The 23082-nt window shown below is 36.5% G+C and overlaps 1 protein-coding gene across 1 annotated transcript in view; it reads left to right on the forward strand.

Annotated features, from left to right (window-relative positions):
• MAP3K21 (mitogen-activated protein kinase kinase kinase 21) overlaps positions 1 to 23082 on the forward strand; it is a 40240-nt gene that overhangs the window by 12406 nt on the left and 4752 nt on the right. Inside the window, exons 2-9 of the mRNA XM_058020674.1 lie at positions 4894 to 5074; positions 10101 to 10249; positions 11048 to 11223; positions 15252 to 15492; positions 17290 to 17412; positions 19847 to 19963; positions 20506 to 20656; positions 21682 to 21776. Of these exons, the coding sequence (XP_057876657.1) occupies positions 4894 to 5074; positions 10101 to 10249; positions 11048 to 11223; positions 15252 to 15492; positions 17290 to 17412; positions 19847 to 19963; positions 20506 to 20656; positions 21682 to 21776 (1233 nt within the window). The remainder of the gene's footprint in view (positions 1 to 4893; positions 5075 to 10100; positions 10250 to 11047; positions 11224 to 15251; positions 15493 to 17289; positions 17413 to 19846; positions 19964 to 20505; positions 20657 to 21681; positions 21777 to 23082) is intronic.

Consider the following 23082-nt stretch of genomic DNA (forward strand, 5'->3'; position numbering starts at 1 on the left):
GTCTTAGGATTTAAAAAAAAAATTCAACTGAAGTGTTGTCTTAAATGGGAACTTTGGCTAGATTAGTTGGAGAAATACAATCTATATGTACTTAGAAACAAAAAGAAAACACCACAGGAAATAACCTGCATTAAAAGAGTAGCATTGAAGAGCTTAGTTCTTGGTATAAGTTTCCTAGATGTCTTGCCTTAAATGTCTGTCCAGGCCTCCCTCATGCTTACTGTAAATTCTGCTTCTTAAACTATATTAACAAATAAAAAAAGAGAGAAGCTGAGGCAGGAATGTAAGCCTTTTATTCAGAATTATGCTTTAAACAAAGTTGGTGCAATTTCAGTTAGTACTTCTGGTTCTTCTCTAGGCTTTCAGCTTAGTCTTGAAAGTAGCACTGCAGATGTCATTCTGTACCTGAGTTTGGCAGATGTGCACCCCCACGAATCTGGTTTGTCTAAATGTGCTCTGTTCTGCTGGCTTATCGGTCTATATGTAGGCTCTTGCTTATTTTTTCCTTTTCCCCAATAAAATTTCAACCCAAGCTCAAACAAACAGAGAATGCAGTTGCTGTTCAACTCTGGCTAGACATGGTTTGCTACTTTATGTATATCTCACCTTTTGCTCACCTCAAAAAGGGCTTTACTGCCTGTGTGGAGAGTTTGGAGATGGGACTGATGGAATGGGAATGGTACAGGAAAAGGAGTGGCAAATGGGAGCATTTGAGGGGCATTTTCCTGGGACCTGTGTGTCCTTTTCAAGCTTAAATTCTGTGCCTTTCTTGACTAAGATCACCTTGTATGGAAGCAGTAGTGGTGTGGCAAAGAATTGTTGCTGGGTCTGTTTTAATTAGAGGAGCACTGACTTGGGAAGTAGTGGCGGGCTCCATGGCAAAGTGTTAGATTTTGGTTTCTAAGAGTGTGCAAAACATCTTACCTGCATACTGTTACACCATGAAATATTTGCATTGTGCCATAAGATTGGTAAAAAAATATTCCAGCTATAACAATGATAGTGCAGAAAGCAAGAAAGATTAATGGCAGTACTGCTTCAGGGACCATTAGGTTTAACAGGAATGTGTGTTTGATCTTGCTTCTTTTTTGAGGAGTGAACTCTGCTTTACACTGTAGAGGTCCGAAATGGGGATAGGAGAAAATAGGCAATAAAATTCCTTACGCTGATAGCTCCAGATCTAGAACTGAGTTTAATCAGAAGTGTACCTGTAAGATGGACCAGCCAGAGCACCTAGGAAAATATTTTGTTGTTAAGAGCACCAGTGCTGTAGGTCTGCATTCTGTTGTTAGGTACAGGTAACTTCTGTTCTCATAATTTCTCTAAACCTTTGTTTAGCGTAGCAAAAAGGACAAGCTCTTCTGATTTTATCTATATAAAAGACATTTACTAGATCCTAACTATTCTGTTTTCTATGTCTGCTTCAGTTCCTGGTATTGGACATGCATGTGCAGGTTTAGTCATTCAATATTTCGTATGAGGTGTTACACTTTGTAAAATTCTATTGATTGCTCCCTGTTTCTACTGAACTAAGCCTTCTTCAGTGATTTTTAGAATTGAACTACTTGCACAGCTTCATATAGCTTGCTAGTTTTCCATTAGCCAGAACAGCCAGGCATTTCTTCTTCCTTCATCTCTTTCTTGTAGCTATAGATTTTATGATCTTAGGCAAACTTGCAAATATTTTAGTATGATGGTCAGTTCTTTCTTAGAGTGGGCACTACCTTCTGACTGTGCTGCCCAGGGAGGTGGTGGAGTCACCATCTCTGCAGATGTTCTAGAAATGAGTGGATGTACTTAGTGCTGTGGTTTAGTTGACATGGTGCTGTTTGGTCAAAGGTTGGACTTGATGATCTTGAAGTTTTTTTCCAACCTTTATGATTCTAAGTATCTTATCTACCACTTTTTATCTACCACAGTTTACTGCACAGCACTTCATTTCTCTCTCTGACTTGCCTGGCTTTTATCTTTAACTCATTAATTTATATTTCAGGAATTATTGAAAATAACATCTCTTTGTTGCCCTGCTGTAAATATTTCTGGGCATGCAGTGTCTCATATATTCAAGGAGTGCCTGTTATATGTCACCCAAGACTTTGCTCTATGGTGTTAATAAATTTGCTTTCCCTTTGATCTCATTGCTGAAAGGTAGAGTCACAAAGAGAGATGTAGTAACTCAGAATTTAGTTGAAAATGGTGTTGCTGGCAGAAATCATATGCAGCCTTAGATTACTTGGTCATTTTTTAATTTCTGGCTGAAATGTTTGGGATTAGGATCTGCGTAGAGGATTTGGCCCAAACTTTATCTCCTTCGATTTTGAAGCATTCAGAAACATAGTATCTGGTTTTGCTTATGTAAAAATGAACAGGGTGTTAGATAAATATCCTTATCCTATGTCCTACTTACATGTAAATAAGTGAGCACATAAGATTTTCCTGCATTTCTGCATACCTGATCTAATCTGTGGGTGTTGGTGGGTTTTGTTTTCAAATAGTCTTTGCACATCTAAATATTTTGGGCTGTGCTTGCCAGGAGCAAAGCTAGAATGTAAGTGTGAACTTCATTCTTCGTGGAAAATAAAAAGTCTGAAAAACATTGAAGTAAACCCAAAAGTGTTAAACTGGCTCTTGCCCAACTTAACATTGGAGCAAGAAAAGACAATTTAAAGGTTTGGAAAAGGAAGCAAGGAAGATGCTGAGTTAACAGGGCAAACTGGTGATCACAAAATAGTTTCTCCCAGTTTAGCAACCAGCAAGGGCCAGGAAGCTCTGGAAGAGGCAGAAGGATGCTATAGTGAAGGTTGCTAGGCTACTCCAAGGTAAGCTCTTACAGAGTGCTACTCAGCTATGCTGAGCATTTTTACTGCCCAGCTGCTAAGCAATGTGTGTGTGGTATTGTTTGCCTGGCTACCAGCCGGAAAGGGAAGTTTGAACTGCTAAGAAATGTTGTCCCTTTGTAGGATGAAACTTGGTCACGTGCCAGTTATTACCTTTTGCAAGACTGACTGTTTTTGGTTTCGGTCACATTGACTGACAAGGAATGTCAGGAATTCTGCTGAACATGTTTGAAATTGAACAGCAAACAATAGGTCTTTGATTCAAGTATAAAAGTATAAAAACTTGCATGAATTTAACCTATTCTGGTGGTTCTCATTGGTGAGTTCTTGGTTTGTCTGTACCATTTTGGCCTTCATTTTTCTTGCTCTGTTAAGAAGCTTATTGAAAAAGGAATGTGGGTTCTTTTCCTTTTATCTGGATTTGATGTAATTTTTGAAATATTTGTAAGAGTTAATCTCTACCAGTAAGAATTATTTCTTTCAATTGCAAGTGCGAGGTCATCAGTTTTTCTTCTGTAAGGGAGGGTAAGTCTTTATCTGCTTTTTTGTTAATGGGTTTCCTGTACTGTGTTTTGCTCTACATACAGGTAGAAACCACACATTTATGCTTCTTAGATATGGTTTAATTTTTGGTCTTTGTCCCAGGAGATCATTTTAACAGAAAGTTAAAACTGACAGTTGCTCTCTCTCTCAAACAGTGACAGAGGAACTGAATATGGAATTTAAATTACGGTGTGTTAAAATTTTGATTCCTTTCCATCAGTTATCTCTCTGCTTGTGAGCTCCAACACAATTACCTACTTCTGTTCTTGTAACACTGTTTCCTGAAGAGGTGCTACAACTCTGCCAATAATGTTGCCTCATGAACAAGTCAGGCACTGTAGGATGCAACAGCAAAAACAGGATAACTTACTCCTTAACATTCATGAAGGTGCAGTGTGTATAATGTAAAAGGGACTGGATCCAAGTCCAGTGGCCTGTTGCCAGCAGGGAACTCCTAAGGCAAACTAATTTCCCTGGCATAGTTTCCCAACTTTGTTCTGATTTGTGGCCCAGGGATTTCATGAAACTAAACTAACTTTTTTTTATATAAATTCCCTATATCAAGTTGACTTGTGTGAATTTGTGGAGATGCTTTTTAAATCTATGATAAATAATAATATTCACATACCATGCCAAGAATTCCAAAGTTCAAAATCTTGTTGCAAAGTTCACCTGTGTGTTGTGTGAATGACTGACACGTGTTTGATTCTCATCTGCCAGTTTTACCCAGTGGTGTCCATTTCATGTAGTGAGAAACTTTGAACAATTATTATGTCTAGTTTTCTTCATTAACAAGGCATTGTTATATAGATTTTTGTTTGTAAATGTTTCTTTTCCTAGGGGATGGCTAGGAAAAGGCTTCTTGTCTGTTAACCATTCCTTGTACTGTGGTTCTGTTGTTTTGAGTATCCTGCTCGTGTCCATCCCCTCGCCTCTTTCAGTTGTTACAGGCTTTCAGAGATGAATAGGGGTCAGGATGGAGTGCACTATTAAGGATGGATTTTATACTGTGACATAATACTGCTTTGTTTTATCATTCTTTTATAAGAATTCTTAACATTTGGTTTTTGTTTAGTACTGCTTCTGATTTTATTATTCCAGAATTTTGTTACAAAGTGGATAATTTTCTGACAGTCTGTCATCATCTGGGATTATTAGGATTCTGGGTTTACTTAAATTATCTGATTTACTTTCCATCTCCAGTGTATTGTTGTGCTAATTTATTATATGCTCGTACATAAAAATAATGATTTATTTTAATATATATTTTTAGCATAATAATATATGCTCCTGCATAAAAAGCTCATGACACTGTAGATGTTTCTTGCTTCTGTAGCTTGGAATAGCTTAAAATTATCAAAAAACATTTTCATGCTAATAAAAATTGCAATAATATTTTCTCAACACTAAAAGTAGACAATTATCTGTGCAATGCAAGTTGTATGTGAAATTAATAACAGAAATGTATTTTTTATTGCCATTGCATTAATTTGCAAACTCAATCTTTTTGCAGTTTTATTGCTGGAGAAGATGGAGCATGATGACATTTGTAATAAAACTCTGAAGATTACAGACTTTGGTCTGGCTAGAGAGTGGCACAGAACAACCAAAATGAGTGCAGCAGGAACTTATGCATGGATGGCTCCAGAAGTTATCAAGTCCTCCATGTTTTCTAAAGGAAGTGATATTTGGAGGTAAGAAGTTTTTCTGCTGAAGACTATGTTCAATGGAACTGTGTTGAGGGTTTTGACAGAATTTTTTTTTTGGTGGTTAGTGCCTCAACATATGGCTAGTATAGCTCTTCTAATAAACAAACACATTTTAAAGTATCTATTTCAGTTGTTATACCTTTTATTATCCATTATTTACAAACAGGGGGCAGAAGAGGGAAAACAAAGAATACTTTTTTTTAAAGCAAGTTCTTAAAATATTTGTTAGTTAATATACCCAAGTGTTTCTCTGGAGTCTTAATATAAATAACTGTATGCTCTTGATACATTATTGTATGATTGATCTCATTTTGTAGGTTTATTTTAGATTAGATGTCTGAAAACTCTCAATCTGCTTAAAAATGGGACCAACCAATTATTGCCTTATATGACTGATTAATAAGGTTCAAACCAGAACTTTGCCAAGTGTTAATTTGAATTAATGCTGGTTTTAGGAATCTGGAATGTGGTTGTGTGTAAACGTTAATACTAGGTTGAAGCTTCTATGTTTACAGAGATTTTGCTTCCAGTAGCTGGATTAAGGAAAGTATATTCAGCACAAATTTGTTTTAACTTGCTCTCTAATTTTAAAGGTGGGAAATGCCCTGTGTTAAATTTGTGAATTTCTCATTTAAGATGTTATTGTGGATAATATAAATAATATGGCTCTCACTAGTGATTCTGTTTTTGAGTGGTGTAGTGTGGGGTACATGTAGTGTAGAAAGGTAATTTAAGCTTTAATTTAGTTCTGGTTTGTGAGTGCAGAAAAGCAGTGATTGCACAATAGGCTCTAAAAGCTGCTGTGCCCCACCTTGAAAAATCTGCATTTCCTTTCTTTTTGCTATCTTTGCTCTGAAGGGTCCAAGATAGCTGTTTGGGGAAGGAAAGGAGGACTTTAATCTGTTTGCTCCTGCTGCTTTATGCATGTTCTGGATTGTATAATTCTTAAATAGGGTCCTGTTTTGCTTAAATGCATGATATTATACAGCATGAAGTAATACTTTTGGTATTCTTGTGATGATTCTGTATCTGCACTGCTGTTTTGTGACACTCATTTGTCTTGTCTCTAAACCAATTCTGTTTGCATTAGTCTCAGCTGATGCCCAGTTGGGAAACATCTTTGGCCTCATTCTTTTTTTTGGTTTTTTCCATTCTTTCTTACTTTTTTCTTTTTTTTTTTTCTTTTGCGGGATGGAGGTTGGGTGTAGGCGTTTCCCTAATCAGCTGTATTCCATGCTTAATTACAGGTCCTGTCCAGTCTTGTTGCTGTGATTTTAGGTATCTGAGGGGGTATGCTTTGGTGCAATTATTTTATATTCTGCTGCAACATTAGTTTACATTTTTGGAACCTACAGTATTTCTCTTCTTCGCCTTCTCTTCTGCACGCCTCTCTTGTAAAAATGTAAGTATTTAGTTCAATGATGGAAGTCTAACAGGAGAGGTTTTTAAGTAGAAAGGCTGTGTTTTGCAGTATAGTTTAGACCTTCTTAGCTTCTAAACATTTTCTGCTCACTGCACCTTGATCTGTTCTGTTGCTTATCTTTACTCTTTCTTTAAAAGAAAAGCAAATAAAGAATATCGTGGTTACAGGAGTGGTTTTTGTTTTAAAAAGCCTTCAGGTTACCAATTTAAGTATATGGGTCTCTTTAAGACAGGAACACAAAATGTTTTAGCAAATTTCTAAATCTCAGTTACAGATACTGAGTGCTGAGGCTCTGAATGAAATCTGCAGACCTCCTATTAGGAAAAAAGAGAGCAATTGAGGCTGTTCAAGTTGAGGCAACTTACACTTCCAGTTAGTCTTCCAGAATCTGCCAGTGCTTGGAAATGTTGTGGGAGTATTTTCATGCAGAGCCTTCCAGGCTGTATGTTCTCAGGTGTCATCCTAGATAGCAGAACTAGTACTTTCCAGGCCCTGCACGTGTACCCTTTTGCTTTCCAGACCAGAGCTTCAGCTACTCTGTTTATTTTACTCTGGCACATGCTTCCAAATTCCCAAACAAGAATTCTACTCTTCCAACCCTACCCAATTCTACTCTTCCAACCCTACCCTTCCATGAATCATCACACATTTCTGAGTGGTGTGTCAGTATTGGTTTTGTGTGGAGCCTGAAAGTGCAAATATGCCCACGGATTTCCAAGTGCTGATGGTGTGCTTCAGCAATGGTCTTTAGAGTAATGTGTGTCCTGGTAGTACAAGCCCTTGGCAAAGCCAGGAGGCATCTACTGTAAAGCACTATTAGCAGTTGCTTTTGCCTGGAAGATTTGTATAAATGTGAAGTGATTAATGTAGCAGTGCTTAGTGCTTAGTGACCTCTGCTCTAGAGGATGGATTGTAGAGTAAAATAAACTTTGAGAACCTTACCTTTAGATTTTCAGCTCCTAAAGTGTGTAAAATTTGTAAGTTTTCACTGAAGTGAGATATAGTAAGGCTTAAATAACATTTGATTGAAGGAAAAATTATTTTAATAATGAAAATACTTAACATAGTTTTGGAGGTGTATTCATTTCTGTGGTTTGAAAATATGTATTTCAATTACACGGTTGTGGCTTTGCCTTTTGCTGATTATGGAAAGGGACATGGCTTTTGCTCTTTAAAAAACAGCTGTTTCTTAGAAGCTCAGGCTATATGTGTAAGACAATTGTATGTGAGCTGGTGAAATTTAATACACTAAGTAGCTACTTGTGTAACTGAGAGACTTAAAAAGTAGTTGTTTTCCTAGATAATGGCAGATTAGTATCTCCCTAGTAGTAGTTAAAAGCTACTATGCTGAAGTAGTTAAAAACTCCAGTGTATCAAGACCATAATGTCTTTAGGCTTCCTCCTTGCAATTTTTCCCCCATAATCCTGGCTCTTGGTACTTGACTGCTTTCATTAAAAGGCTGTTAATGTGTTGGTCTGTTTAAAACTTTGCAACCACCTTCTTGGCACTGTTGAGTGCTCTTTAAAGTTAAAGGCTTGAATTGTAAATACAACTAAAGCTAATAGTGTGACAACTTTTTTATAACTTCTTTTAGTTAATGTTTTGCTTATCTTCAGAGTTCATGCTAAAATATCTATGGAATAGTCTGAACAAGGAAATTAATTTAGAACAGTCTGTACTTGCTGAGAGATTTTTTTAATGCTTTCTCCAAAGACACAGATGAGCTGTAGTTCAAGAAAATTACTCCATCAGGCATAAAATGCGTATGTACCACAGGAAGTGTTGTATTCATTATGGTCAGAATACTACTGTTTTAAAGCAAATTGGAATTCATTATTCTAGCCTTTTTTGAGTATACAAGCAAATGCAGAAATTAGACTAGAAAAATCAAGAACAAATTGTTCAGAGGCCTACGACTTTAACTCCTTTTCTTCTGGCTGCAGGTGCAGACTGTTTTCTTCAACTTTTGATGAAGTGTTAGCCCTATAAATTTGTTAGTTTTTAAGATTTTACGAGATGCAAAAATTCTCAGACAAACAGACCATAGATAACAAAGGACTGCTGATATCTGTGCTGCTATTGTGTAGTTTGCTGTGTTATTATTTATTAAAGTGATGTTGTAAGGTGTTGTATAATAGACTGACTAACTTCTCATTAAGCAGACAGTGATAGAAAACCTTGACTGGTGTGTGTTCTTCTCTCTGTTTCATCTGACACCTCCCCTTGAGGTGTCATTTCTGAGTGCATAGCCGTCACTGCCTTAGTGCAGAATGCTTTTCTTCTCATGTTGGAGAGTTCAGTCTAGTCCTGCAAAACTTGCAGGTGGTTTCTTTGCACACTTGGAGAGAAAGGCAAGAGCAATAGTTTGTATTCTGTTTTTTCCTTTGCCTGCTCACTTTACTATTCAAAAGCAGCAATAGGTTGTCCTTTGTATCCTTGTTCTACTGGTAGTGGTTCCCTGGCAAGAAGAGAAGTGGAGGGGGCATGGGGGGTGAAGAAAGGAACAAAAACCAAATCCAGTCATAAAGTCCACTTTGGGCTAACATGCTGAAAGGAGTAATTCCCACTTCCACAAAAATGACTGAAAGCTGTCATTTCAGTGGTGGTAGAATAGGAGCTCTAGAGCCACAGCAACCAGGGTGCTGTCCCTGCCCTTTGTAGGGCCTTGAATAATTTGAATAAGCCAAGCACTGGGCATACAAACCCAAAGAAGGTAAAAGCAACACCCAGCTCTTCTAGGGGCTTGAATAATTTGAATAAGCCAAGCACTGGGCATACAAACCCAAAGAAGGTAAAAGCAACACCCAGCTCTTCTTTGAATGGAAAGCATTGCAGAAGTTCTAATGGTTGTTGTCACTGTAATAGGAATTCCCGTGATTCTTGATTTCTGTACCTGACACTGAGAAAAGATCTCTTCATGCCACCACCTTTTGCTGAAAACAATGTTGTTTTGCTTGGATTTTGTGGGTGGAATTTTTTCTAATATGGAGAAATTCCATGTGTGTGCATGAAATAATTTCTCAGTCTTGTTGTATCTTCAGTGGGACATGACAAGTTCACTGGCCTTCATATATACATAATGGGATTAGAAATTCAAACTTCCAGATAAAGATGGGAGTTTTCTATAATTTTTACTACCACTTTTTAAAAAAGAAAAAAATATGTCCCTCTAGGTAAATTACTGTGAAATATTTGGAAGGGGGAATGGCCTGAATGCTCTGCTGAGGATTTCTTTTTATTGTTTTTTGGGGTTTTTTTGTGGGGAGAAGTTTGCTTGTGTTCCTGTCATTCAGACTTCCTATTGTAAGTCAGATTTATGTGAAACTAGCATTTCTGTAGAAGTGGCTTCAGGCTTCTATTTTGAATAAGAGTGTGAGCCAGTCTTAAAGTTGCACCCAATTTGCTTAATCACTATAACTGGAAAGGTGCACAATGACAAAAGTAGAGCTGACTTAAAGGCATTCACCTTTGACTGGGAAATCCTCATGAATTTGAGTACCTGGTTGGACAGATACTTGTTTGTGTTTTCATGTGTTCTTGCTGTTTCTTTCTCAGAAAATAACTGTTTAAAAAATTACCTTTTGTAGCTACGGAGTGTTGCTGTGGGAACTGCTTACAGGAGAGGTTCCTTACCGTGGCATTGATGGCCTCGCTGTGGCTTATGGAGTAGCTGTCAATAAGCTCACTTTGCCCATCCCATCCACCTGCCCTGAACCATTTGCAAAACTAATGAAAGGTATCCACGTTGTTTCTTCTTATGTTTTTAAATAGTTATGTTTTGGGGGTATAAAATAATCATGGATTGCCAAATATGTACCTCCTTTGATAGTGTGCTGTGTACCAGGTATTTTGTTTTTCTTTACACAGCAATCTGGTGTCACAGAGAGTTGGTGTGTTTCTCAGGGAGGCATACAGTGTTAATGTTGCATATAAGTTTTTCAGTAGCAACAGTATGGTTTGTGCTCTGATTTCACAGATTTTTCTCTACTCTGAAATTGCATTAAATTTCATAAATTATGGGATACTACTATGGATTAATACAAGATAGATTAAAATCCCAAGAGGAACAATTGCAAATACCTTTTTTTTTTTTCATTGTTTCTTCATGAGCGTCTAAAATGTTTTGGAAAAATTTTAGAGAGAAATAAACATTGCTTGCTAATGGCTGTTTCCTTGTGTTTAGTGAATTTTTCTACCTTTTTATTTATTTCTTCCATTCAATATTGCTAGTTTTGCTAATTCATTTAATTATTGGCATTCATTAGCAATTAAGCTGTTGAATCATTGTTCATTCATTAGCAAATTAGCAAATTGCTAAAAATAGACCAAAAAATTACTATTAATACAAAACCAATCCTCTGAATACAGGTAGGCGGATGTCACCTCTGTAAATTGAGACAGAACTGGGGATGTCTTGCAGGTAAAGAGAACACATTAGAATTTGAAATGCAGTTGCAAGTAACTTGAAATTCACGTAGCTCTTCAAAAAGTTCTATGTGCTCTTACAAACTGACGGGATTTTGATAAATTCTAGAATGCTGGGAGCAGGACCCTCATATCCGACCATCGTTTGCCTTAATTCTTGAACAGCTTACTGCCATTGAAGGGGCAGTTATGACTGAAATGCCTCAAGAGTCCTTCCACTCTATGCAAGATGACTGGAAATTGGAAATTCAGCAGATATTTAATGAACTGAGGACCAAGGAAAAAGTAAGTTGGTTTTTCCAATTGCATGGAAGTAAAGAAGGGTGGAAGGGTGCATGGAAGGAAAGAAGGGTATGTTTGTATTTATGTTTATGTGATACAGCAGTTTTGAACTTTTGAATTGTTGCTTACCAATGTACTCATGCAAATATACACACAATTGAAAAAAAAAAAGATACCCACACCTTTCTCCCCAACGAAAAGAGGTTGTAGATCTGTAAATGTCACATTCTAGGCTCTTTTTTAAAATGTGTTCTTTTTTTCTTGTATCACTTAAATTGGATTTATCCCTTAAGCTAATCTTTATGACTGCAAATGTTCGGCTGCTGTTGAACATTCTCCTCAGCTGTGAGAATGGAAAGCTTTTCATCCTGTTATGTGACTGTACCCCATGGCTTCTTTTCCAAAAATGGAATTGTGCTTTTATCTCTCTTCTTGCTGAACAGACTGATTATATGGATGCCTTTCAATGTTGCAGTTTGGGACATATTCTTGCCCAAGATATTAGGAAGGTCAAACTCACACGTATGAATCAGCAAATCTAGTTTCTTTTGTTTATTACTCAGCTTTCTGTCACTGATCTTCTTTCCATACTCTCACATCACAATATGTTTGTACTAAATGAGTACTCATTGCCAATTCTCTGTTTTCTCTTCTACTCACTTCAACTTTGTTTTGACCACCCTGAGTTTTATGTTTTCCTTTAGACAACTTGATGAAGGTAACGGGTGGAATAGGCCAGATGTGCTCAAACCCCTGTTAGAAATGCTTCTGGAAGAATCAAATCCCTTCTTTGCAGGTGTTTCTTGCAGTATAATCCCAGTATATATTTGCTGTTATTTTTCATGAAGTGATTGTAGACAAGGAAGATAGTAAATTGAGGTGCAGTGACTCGTGATGAAACTTTATAGAAGATATAGTTGCCAAGTTTGACAAAAGCAAAAACTAAACTCTTGTCTTTCAAGTCACTGTTTGTAGCCTTTGTCCTTCACTTGTTCTCATCAAATGTCACAAATGGCAGTGTGTAGACTTCTGGCTAGTGTTGGGTGTGGCATTATGTTCTGTACTATCAGCATAGTGGTATTAGGATTTACTGATCACCCATAAGATTGCAGTATCATTATTTATTTCCTATGTACTGTTTCTTCTACCCTCCGCATTTCCCTCTTCTTTTTGGTTCACAGAAGTAGGTAAGTACGTGGTGTGCTCTGCTCTGCCTGTAGTAGGCATAGAGAGTGCCAGAGCTGAGTTGTGTGCCTCAGGAGCTGTCAGGCCTCTTCCTTTGCAGTTGAGTTATAGTCCTTCTACAGAGAGTAGAGGCTTCCTTTTTTTACTTGCCATGGGGTCACCAGCTACTGTGTTCGCTTGCCTCAACCTGCCATAGAACATAACTCTGTTTTTGGCCCCTCCAGCAACTGCTTAACCAACTATTTTCCTCCTTTTACTCTGAGAGCAATTGTAACAGGCCTTCCTGTTCAGGTTTTTGTTTATTCTTTGTTTTTCTGGAGGCATAAGTCTAGAATGAGATTTCCTATCCAAGAAAAATCTGACTAAATTAAGTCTAGAATTAAATAAGCAGGTGAAAAGCTTTCAAGAAGAGTCAAATTTTGAGTGTAAAAGTAAGTTAAGCTCGGTTAGGTAGGGAAAATAATAAAATTAAATTTACTTTTAACATGCTAAAGTAAGTGCATCTCCAGAGGCATCTACTCTAATGAGGTGCACTTCTCTAAGGTTGAAAACATGTAACTTTGACTTAGACAAGATTTTCATATATATGCAGGGTTTTTAAATTTGTCATAGTATCAATTTTGCTATGAGCTACTAGAGTGAAAGTCATGTCTATAAAGTATTTATATAATAATAATAATAATAATACAAAAATCCTCTGCATGGTCCTATTCCTCCTGTAAAAGAGGAACTTCTGTAGCTAGAGGAATTTCCTCAAGGGCTTTCTGCAAATGAGTGATGGTGACGCCTACTCGAAAAGAAGATCACAATCTTATTTTGACAAATGTTCTTGAGCAACTGAAATACAGAATTCTTTCCAAGCTTCCTTACAATGGGTGTTTTAATTGTAGAGTGATGTGGAAACATTGCCTAACTAATTGCAGTAAGTCTGGTTTTAATTAGTTTATTTGGAAAAGAGTAAATACTTAATCTCTCATTGAGGAAGCACTTTTACTTCCTCTAGACTGTGTACTGAAATGTACTCTGTACATTTCAGTACAAGCCCTCAGTTTCTGCCTGGGTGCTGAGCTTTATTATGGAATGTGGATTTAAGGGCTGTGAAAAGTGGAAAATGAACAGTGTCTCCTAATGTACCTTTATTACTGTACTAATGCAGTAATAAAGATCTTCTCTCTTTAAACTTTTAAGTATCTCTTTTCTAAATCTGAATTAATGTAGTTTCTGTTTCAACCCTTGTTTTAGGTTATCCTGTTTTGAGTGGACAGGGGAGGAGGAAAGTGAGGATTTTCAGGAGTCACTAAATTACTTAATATCTTTTTTAAAAAATTGGTTTCTAGTATTGGGTTGAAACAAGCTCACTCAAAATTAGTATACCATATGAAATTTTTCAGTCATATCACTTAAATTTTAAACCCATGAAAAGCAGAGTGTGTGTGCTATAGCTGTAAAAAACCCCAGAAAGTGTCTCAAGAACAGGCACTTCTCATTGAACCAGTTTGCTTCAGTGCCAGCCTGTCTTTTGACATCTATAGTCTTTTTGGAAAGAATATTTGAACATTTTCATTTGAAAACACTGAAATAATACAGTTAATGGAGTAATTTTTTGCTTTAATGATATGAAATAAGGAATTCTTCTGGCATACAACTTTGCTGGATACCAATGAGCAGAATTAGACAGTTCTGAAATAAAAACTAAACGAGACAAAACTAAGCAACACCCCAATTGTAAAATCATTTAGTGTAAAAATTAATTAATTTTAAATAGAAATAAATTTCTTAGATATCCTGAACTTTTAGCATAGCTTTGTTTCAAAGGATAGTTTTCTGAGTTGAATTAAGTGGAATTTACACAATCATGTAAAAAAAAGTCATGAGAAACATATAGAGTATGAGTCACATCTAGTTCTACTTTTCCTATACTTTCAGTACAGTGTTATTAGCAATATAGACTGTAAGTGTTCTAAGGCTGTTTCCTGTGTAATATGCCCCATGCTATGAAGGAAAGTCTGAAATTAGGGAGGTCTTAAGTTTAAGATGTATTTTAACAGACTTTGGAAACTGAAGATCAAGATAATTTTAAGATGCTAGGTTTACAGCTATTTAGCCTTGGCTATTCATTTACCCTGAAAAATTACCTAGCCTCCTTATGAAGGCTTTTCCTTTTGCAAAATTAAAAAATAATAAATGTAGAGCTACTCTTCTTAGAATGGTGGCTTGGGAGTCTGTGTGCTGTAATTCAGTGGTTAGTAGCTGTTTGATGTTACAGATACTTGCTGGATTTAATTAAGAAACAGCTGTCGTATGACTTAGTTTATCCTATTGCACTAATCCCCATTCAGTGTAATACTGATTGCTTTTCTAGATAGAAAAATGCTACTTAATACGTGGCTGAAAAACAGGAAAGGTTAGAGAATTTAAGATAAAGGCAATAATTTGTGTATTCGTCAGGTCATTGGCCCTGTGTTAAAGTGTAGGAGCTGTCCAATAGCAGCGCTCATGCCGTGCAAGAGCTTCTCATCATGTGAAATACTTGAAGTGCATTTTCTGCTGGGCTGTTAGCTGATAATCTTTGATTGCATGTGTTGTCCCCATTGCTACTGCTTACCTGCTTTAAGTGGAGTGACTCAAGTTAATTGGTTTAAAGGAAATCTGTGTAATGCTTGATTCTGAATACAGAATTTTTTGTTTGTTCAGAATGGAGGACTTGCTGAAGATTGGGCATGTTGCATGTATATAGTGTATCATAAAAATAAATCAGGAAATACAACCTATTGTGCACTTCATATGTCCTTTAATACTGCCTTCACATTATTACTAAGTTTTATTTTTGTGAATCTTGTCTTCAGGAGCTTCGATCCCGAGAAGAGGAGTTGACAAGAGCAGCTCTTCAGCAAAAGTCTCAAGAGGAATTACTGAAGCGCCGCGAGCAGCAGTTAGCGGAACGCGAGATCGATGTCCTGGAGCGCGAGCTAAACATCATGATATTCCAGTTAAACCAAGAGAAACCCAATGTCAAGAAGAGGAAGGGCAAGTTTAAAAGAAGCCGGTTAAAACTCAAAGATGGACACAGAATTAGTTTGCCTTCAGGTTTGCAATTTTTTTTTTAAGTTCACTGTATAGGTAATGATTAAATATGCAAGCTTCTTTAGTTCCATGGTTCATGTTTTCAGTAGTAGCTCCTCTTTTATTTCGTTGTCAGGTTCTTCTACTGTAATGCACAGAAGGGTTTGGTAAGAATTGTATAGCTCCTTTCCCTCAAGGAAAATCTTTCACATACCATGTTCTCATGACGTTGTCCTGATTTCATCTGGAAGAATGATTCAGCTAGAAGTCCATCCCATTTGGAGGGAAAGGTCACTAGCATGAGAGCCACATGATTTAATACTGGTTCAAAGTTCAGATTTTTGTTATCATTGTTTCTGTACAGACAGGAAGGTGCTTTTTTACTACATGCCAGAACTTTCTAACATGATCAAATATTAATGCTGTTTGCCCTAAAATTGCAAATACCGAGCAGAAAAACAGTGCTGAGAGAGGGCTGAGGATGTACAGGTGCAGTAGGTCCAAACTGCACACTTACTGCAGTTGCAAGTACAACACAGCAGTTACAATCTTCAGTGCCTTATTTCTTGCAAGAAAACACATTAACAGCAGCAGCAGATGATTTCAGAATACAAATATGGTATAATTTGAATGTTAGAGCATTTCATTCCACGTATGAATGCATTAAAATGTCCCAATTACAAAGGAGGCATGTTTGTAGACAGTGAGGGTCTTTAGTTCTGAGGGGCTGGTTTAGAGGTGCCTTTTTAATGTTACCACCAGATAGCACTTCACAAACTCATGGTCTCACCAATGGTTGGAAAGCCTTCATCCTGGGGTTGCTGGGCTTCCTTTCAGTAGCTTCCAGGTCAAGACTGACAATTTATTACAAATGCATTAAGAACTTGATGTTGTGTTAACACAAGTCTGACCAAATTGTAGCTATCTGGCAGCTGGAAAGACACCAAGAGGGCAGTAATATTTAGAGTACTATTTCAGCACTAGTGAAATATTTTTCCTTACTTTAAAAATAAGAGCAAATAAGATAAAAGCCACCCTACAGCCTCCCAGACAAACATGGTACATATATGGGTTTTAGTGATATTTTTGCTGGATTGCAAGCTTCAATTGAATATTTGATCCTTTGTTTCCAGTTCTGCTTGTATTTAAATTGAAGCAGTGATGAAATAAATATTTTCATTCAGAATAGCAGTTAGGTCCTTGTTACCAAGAGCATCCAGATGAACTTGTCCTTGAGACAATTGTATTCTATGAATAGTGTACAATATAATTGCATTGATGATGGATATTAGAGTGGCATGTTAAGGTTAATTTCATAAATTTTTTCCTTCTCAATATTTGTTGTTCTTTTTTTACTGCTTTGCTATAAATATTTGTAATTCTGTAATTTACTGTCATGATTTTCTGTGACTTTTTGTTACTGCTTTTTTATGATGTATATGAATTACATGCTGAAAAAATAAGGCAAATCTCATTGGAATGAGTATTGATTAATTTGTGATTAAATACTGATGGGCATTTTTTGCCCCTCTTGTGAGAACCTAAAAGATTGAATAACTTGGACCTACTTGGTGTGGTTCATGTTCTTGCAAGACTCTCACATGAAGGTGTGAAGTGTTGCCTGTTTGACTCAAAATCTAAATTGTTACATTTAGAGTTTTTCAATGTTTTTAATATGCATATCTCTTACCTGTATAAATAAATTACATATAATGAAGTCTAAATCATTATATAACTTTGCTTTAAGAAGTATAGCAGCATGGTCTTCTGAGAAGTGTTTTATTCAGAACATTAAAACTGATTTGTTTTGCTCTCTTACAGATTTCCAGCACAAAATAACAGTGCAGGCATCCCCCAATCTGGATAAGAGGAGGAGTTTAAACAGTAACAGCTCTAGTCCATCAAGTAGCCCCACAATAATTCCTCGTCTTCGAGCTATACAATGTAAGTCTTCACTAATTTGATCAACAGAGAGTGTTCCATATACATACTGAAATGCTGGAGTAGTATCAGATTCCTGGCAGCTTTCTGTCTGATTTCCACATCCCTTGATTGGTTCTAACAGTTGCAACTTCTTTGAAAGGAGGGATAATCTTGCTAAAACGCTAAATAATTTTCAGTAATTCAAAATGATTGTGAATGCTTTAAATTGTATCTTTACTTAATTACTTTGGCAATCAATTTGTAAAGTGAGATAAAACAATGACAAATCAAAAATTTTGACAAAAGGCAAAGCATTACATTTAGAACCCAAGTAAGATGGAAAACAAAAGATTCAGAGAGTAAGGGAGTCTTGTAAGATGGAAAGATCAAAGAATGAGCCAATAACCCAACTTTCTTATGTCAAAAAGAGAATCAAGCTTTAAACAGGTACAATCCAGAAGAAATCTTGCTTTAGGTTTTCTGAAGATAGGAAAAAGACACAAAAAAAAATTGTGGGTACATTTGTAGGTCTACATTATTGTGTATACTGATAACAGAAAGTAAGGTATGTTCATGCTCACATAGTGGAGGTACCAGAAATGTCATCATGTTTTTACAGGGAAGCATATTTGGGAATGACATATACACAGATAAAACAGTTCCTACAGGATTCACTGATTGGATTTGTACTGTCTGATCTATTGTGCAAAGTAGATTGTCTAAATATCCATATTCAGAGAGGAATGCCTTAAGCTTCTCTCTCTATGAAATCAGTGGAACCTGTTCCAGCTGATTGCTTATGGATGTTGGCTATCTTCTTTGGCAAGCATGGTCACCTGTGAGGGAGATTACTTCAGAATCTGCTTTGAGGAGAAGGGGAAATCAGAATGCATGAGGATTTTTTCCATATGTTCTGTAGCTACTCTGTAAAGATTGATTGAATTTTAGACCAGCTTGACACTTTGTTTTAAGTTTGGATAGAAATCAGATCTCTCATCTGCTTTGCAACACCTCTGCCTTACGACATCCCTTAATGTCTAAAGGGGAGCAGTGATGTCTTCTCTGGCACTTCAGTATTTGTTTGAGCTGCAGTGGATACAGTTGGCAACACTGTAGATAAAGGAGAGAGATGGACAAACCCTGTCTTGCTTTTTATAATGAAAATCTGAGATGGAGGGAAAATCAACTGGAGTCTTTTTCTGATATTAGCTGACAGAGTGTTGTCAATAGTTTCCTGTGCTCAAAATGTGGAGAGTTTTTCTGGTTGTTGGTTGGCTGGCTTTGGTTTTTGCCAAAAGGTAAAGAAAGTTTATATAAAATTATGACATTTTACTAAGAAAAGCCTATCTCATTTTATCTTTGATTCTTCTTGCTCTGTGAGGACATGCTTGGAAATGAAGCAAATGTCAGGTATTGGCATGGTTCTGAAAACCTGAGTTTTCTGTGTTTGTTTTCTTAATTGCATAGCCTTGTGTAAGCTATTGCAGTGCCACTCCTTGCATGTGTGCTAAGTACCACTGAGGGGTTTTTTTTCTTTTTTATTTGAGCAGGCATTTGTATTCATAGGGCTTGAACACGCAGGACAACATAAAGGCTCTCATTCAAAAGAAGTACCTGTATGCTTCTGGGTTTGGATCCTTAGGTTTTTATCTAAAAGCTTATCAGATATCTCAGGAGGATCTAGCTGAAAAAATTTAGCTTCCACACCCATCTGCACCTGTGCAAAATAAATTCCCTTTCCCACAATCATGTTTTATCTTGATTTAACTTCAAAGTGTCTTTGTTTCAAGATGACTTGCTCAAATACAGGTGATTCGAACAGGCATATGTAAGAACTGGTTACTTGACTGCTGTGCTTTGTCTTGAGCAAGTCTAGCTTTCAAATCTAAACATTGGGTTAAAAGAAGAATCCAGTTAATTTCTTATTAAAACAAATTCTGCTGATTTTGAAAGGAATTTTGGAGGGAGAAGGAAAACCACTAAGGTACATATTCCATAGGAACGTGGTTGAAAATGAGAATGTAAGGTAGGCAAGTGTAGTGCCACTCTACAGTGTGAGCTGTGCTGGCAAGGTGCATGGTGAGGAAGGAGCAGAATCTGTACAGTGAAGTAACAGCAGAACCATGGGCATGTAAATGCCCCCTCATTTATCATGCTGTTGTAACTGGCCATGTTGTTTTTCTCCTAGGTCTCTTCATCATATCTGTTAGCATGCCATCATGATTCCAAGCTAATGCTTCAGTTAGTCAGGGGCATGTGAAAATCTACCCTCCCAGGTGGGGACCTAGAAAGAGGATCCTTTAAACCCTACCATGAAAACCCATCATTGGAAGATGCTTAATGCCTTTATAGATCCAGGCTTTATGACCCAAAGATAAAAATATGAGGGAAACAGTTCTGTTGCTGAAATCAATTTGACTAAGATCTCTACTACATTCTCTTAATTTTTCCTCAGTGATTCCAAAAACAGATACACACACAGCTAATGGCCGAAGAAACAGTGTATATGTGTACCAGCAAGATGTAGATATCACAAGTGAATATGAACTTCCCTGTGGGGTTATGAAAAAAGGCAAGATTTTGTTATTTTCCAAGGTGCTGGTTACGTTTAATTTATCAGCTGAGACAGTGACAGACTAAGCATTTAATGGAGGTTAGACACTTTAAAGTATAATTTGTTTTGGTGTAGGGAGAAAGAAAATGTTAATCATAGTCACAACTGGAATATTTGTTTCTTTTGATACCAGTTGTCCACAGAATATATTTTATTCATTGAACTTAAGTGCTCAGTCTAATTCACTTGTCTGAATTACCTAAATATAAGGTTCTCAGTTAAGGGAAGCATGGAAAATGTGATTGCTTTGCTGCTTTATCTTTGATCTGGGTCTCTCATAAGCTCATATATTACTTTTCTTTCTTGCTCCTCTTTTTGGATCAGTGAAGTTTGTGTGGTGCTTTTAGTAACAAAAAAAAAATCACTTTTTTTTTCTACTTCTGTGTTACTGTGTCAAAATGGTTTTGCAGTGCAGAAGATACTTTGTTCTGTCAAAATATTTTGGGTTTAGAGATAGTATTTATATGTGTGGGTTTTGTGTTTTTAAATCCAATCTCCAGTAACTTCAGATGAAAGCAACAGAACTTGGGGAAGGAGCACAACATATCACCAAGAAGAGTTTGAAGATGTGAAGAGAAATTTTAAAAAGAAAGGTTGTACATGGGGACCAAGTTCAGTTCAAACAAAGGATCGTGCAGATTGTAAGGACAAGTATGTCTACTACATTTTGGTATTTTGATAATACTAAAGCCTTCTTGGTGGCATAGGTAGTGAGTGGAAAAAAGTTCTGCTGTGTCTAGTTACAGCAAGAATTCTTGCCTTTTATATAATTCAGAAATTACATTACTGTTGAGTAGCTCCCCCACATAACCTTGAGAATAAAGCACCTACTTATGTTAAAGTTTTATTGATTCTTGTCTATTACCCTTTATTTCTGTTTTTTTGAGATGTTGAACATACTGGGATGCTGAGCTACCAGTGCATACCAGACATTCATGGCCCGTCTTTTTTGCCCTTCCTCACATTATTTTGAGGAATTGCAAGCATGGCCCCCACTGGGTACTTCCAGCATGATTAAGTAAGACTGACTGATTTGGCATATGTGAGGCACAGTTCACACCAGCAACATCCTTTGTGCTGACAAGCAGAGGGTGAAAAGGTTATGAAAATCAGCTGGACAGCTTTACTAACAGATTATGTTTTACAATGGCTCAAAACCAGAGATAATAAGAATACTTTTCTTTATTTCTCTAGTATAGTGCCATTATTTATAGTGCCATTCTTTATTTTTCTTGGTAGGGATATCCAGTCAGTTCCAGTCAGTGTCAGGAGTTGGTTCCAGATGGTCAGTTGGAACTGGCTTTATATTATTTTTGTTTGTTTAAAAGTTACTATAGTTTATTAAACTTCCAATATTCACATCATTTCTTTGAGACAATGCAACTATTGTTTCACACAGGTTTTCACAAACCCCTGTTGTTCAATAGGTAACAAAGTCCCATTTTTCATTTGCTTTCTTTTTAGAAATGAATTTTTTATCATTGAAAGAATGCCTGACATTAGGACGTGTTTACATTTATAATCATATGATTCAGTGCTACTCCATCTTCTTTTTACCATTGGAAAGGTTTTCCAGTTATGTACTGCAGGTTTATAATTTGAATAGAAAGTAATTTTCTCACAAAGTTTATGTGAGCATGGTATCTGTAATCTCAAAGTGACTATTGTTATTGCAGAGTAAGACCCCTTTCAGATGGCAGCAACCCTTGGTCAACTGTTTTAATGAAAAATCAGAAGGGTGTGCCCTTAGCTTCACTATTTGTGGACCAAGGTAAGAGCCGTTTTTGAAAAAGTGAAAGTAGCCATATAATACTATTAAGATCACATTCAATGTTATAAATTGTATTGTTTGAATTCCTTAAAGGATTATGCAGAATATTACAGGAAAAATCATGCTGCCAACCATTTTCCTCTGCAAAGAAACCCTGTATTTACATCAATAGCAACTAAGAAATACACATAGTCTGTGAACAGAACCATACAGAGATTTTTTTCCATGTTTTTGAGTTGCAGGCTACTCTGTATATGAGGTCTGCAGTCACCACGTTTTTGTTTCTTTTAAAAAGAACGTAAATCAGTAATTGTCTTGACATTTAAATAATCGTTGATGATATTGTTGTTGCAAAAATGCATCATTTTTTAAAAACCTATAAGCCCTGATATATTCCCACATATTAGGTCCCTGTTTTTTTAAATGAGACCTGTTACCTAAATTTTCAAGACAGAAATGTAGATTTTAAATCTTAAAGTGTTTTAAACAACATGATGCTACTTACAGGTAAAATCACAAGGAAAAATATACTTGATCCCTTTAGGATCAGGAGCATAATAGCTGCATGTTGCTTTTTATGACCATTGCTATAATGGGCCATGATGAAAAATATTCATAATAATTTTAACGTTTGCACACCCTTTTTCTATACTATGGATTCTCTTATCTGAGAAAATTAAGTTACCAGTATCAGCAAAAAAGCCTGTGATATAACTTGGAGTCCATACCAGTAGCTGGATTCATGCCATCTGCAAGAGGAAATAGTAAGCTGCTTGGACACCGCTGGAAAAAGGCACTTTAGTCTTCATGTATCGTGGTAGGGGTATAAATCAAGGCTTCACAAATAGTAATTTTATAGATTTATTAGCTTACCACTGTAACCCTGCACACAAAGTTACCATACTTGAATTTCAAATACTTCTGTGTTTATTCTCTAGCATTCAGTTGTTTATAGTAGAATAACACATGCGAGTCAAATGACACCTCCTTTTTATATGTCATTAGGTGTAAGATGTCAAATTTACTTTTTACTCCAGACCGCCATGACCTAATGAATTAATTGGAAAAATTTCTAATAACTGACTGGATTTTGGAACTCAGCTGAGTTGAAAGAATTGTAAAGAATATGTTCCAGATCTTATCTGCCAGTTTGTGTATAGTAAATTACTTCTCTGTAATCCATACACCCAAATATTTTCTGTGTTGTTTAAAAAGCATTATCAAAGTGTTGCAAACACCAAGCGGTATAGGCGTAGGATGTGTTTCTGAAACTCAAAAGGTGAGTCTGAGCTTCTGACAACATCTA

Source organism: Melospiza georgiana, chromosome 3, assembly GCF_028018845.1.
Source record: "Melospiza georgiana isolate bMelGeo1 chromosome 3, bMelGeo1.pri, whole genome shotgun sequence".
Lineage (NCBI taxonomy): Eukaryota > Metazoa > Chordata > Aves > Passeriformes > Passerellidae > Melospiza > Melospiza georgiana.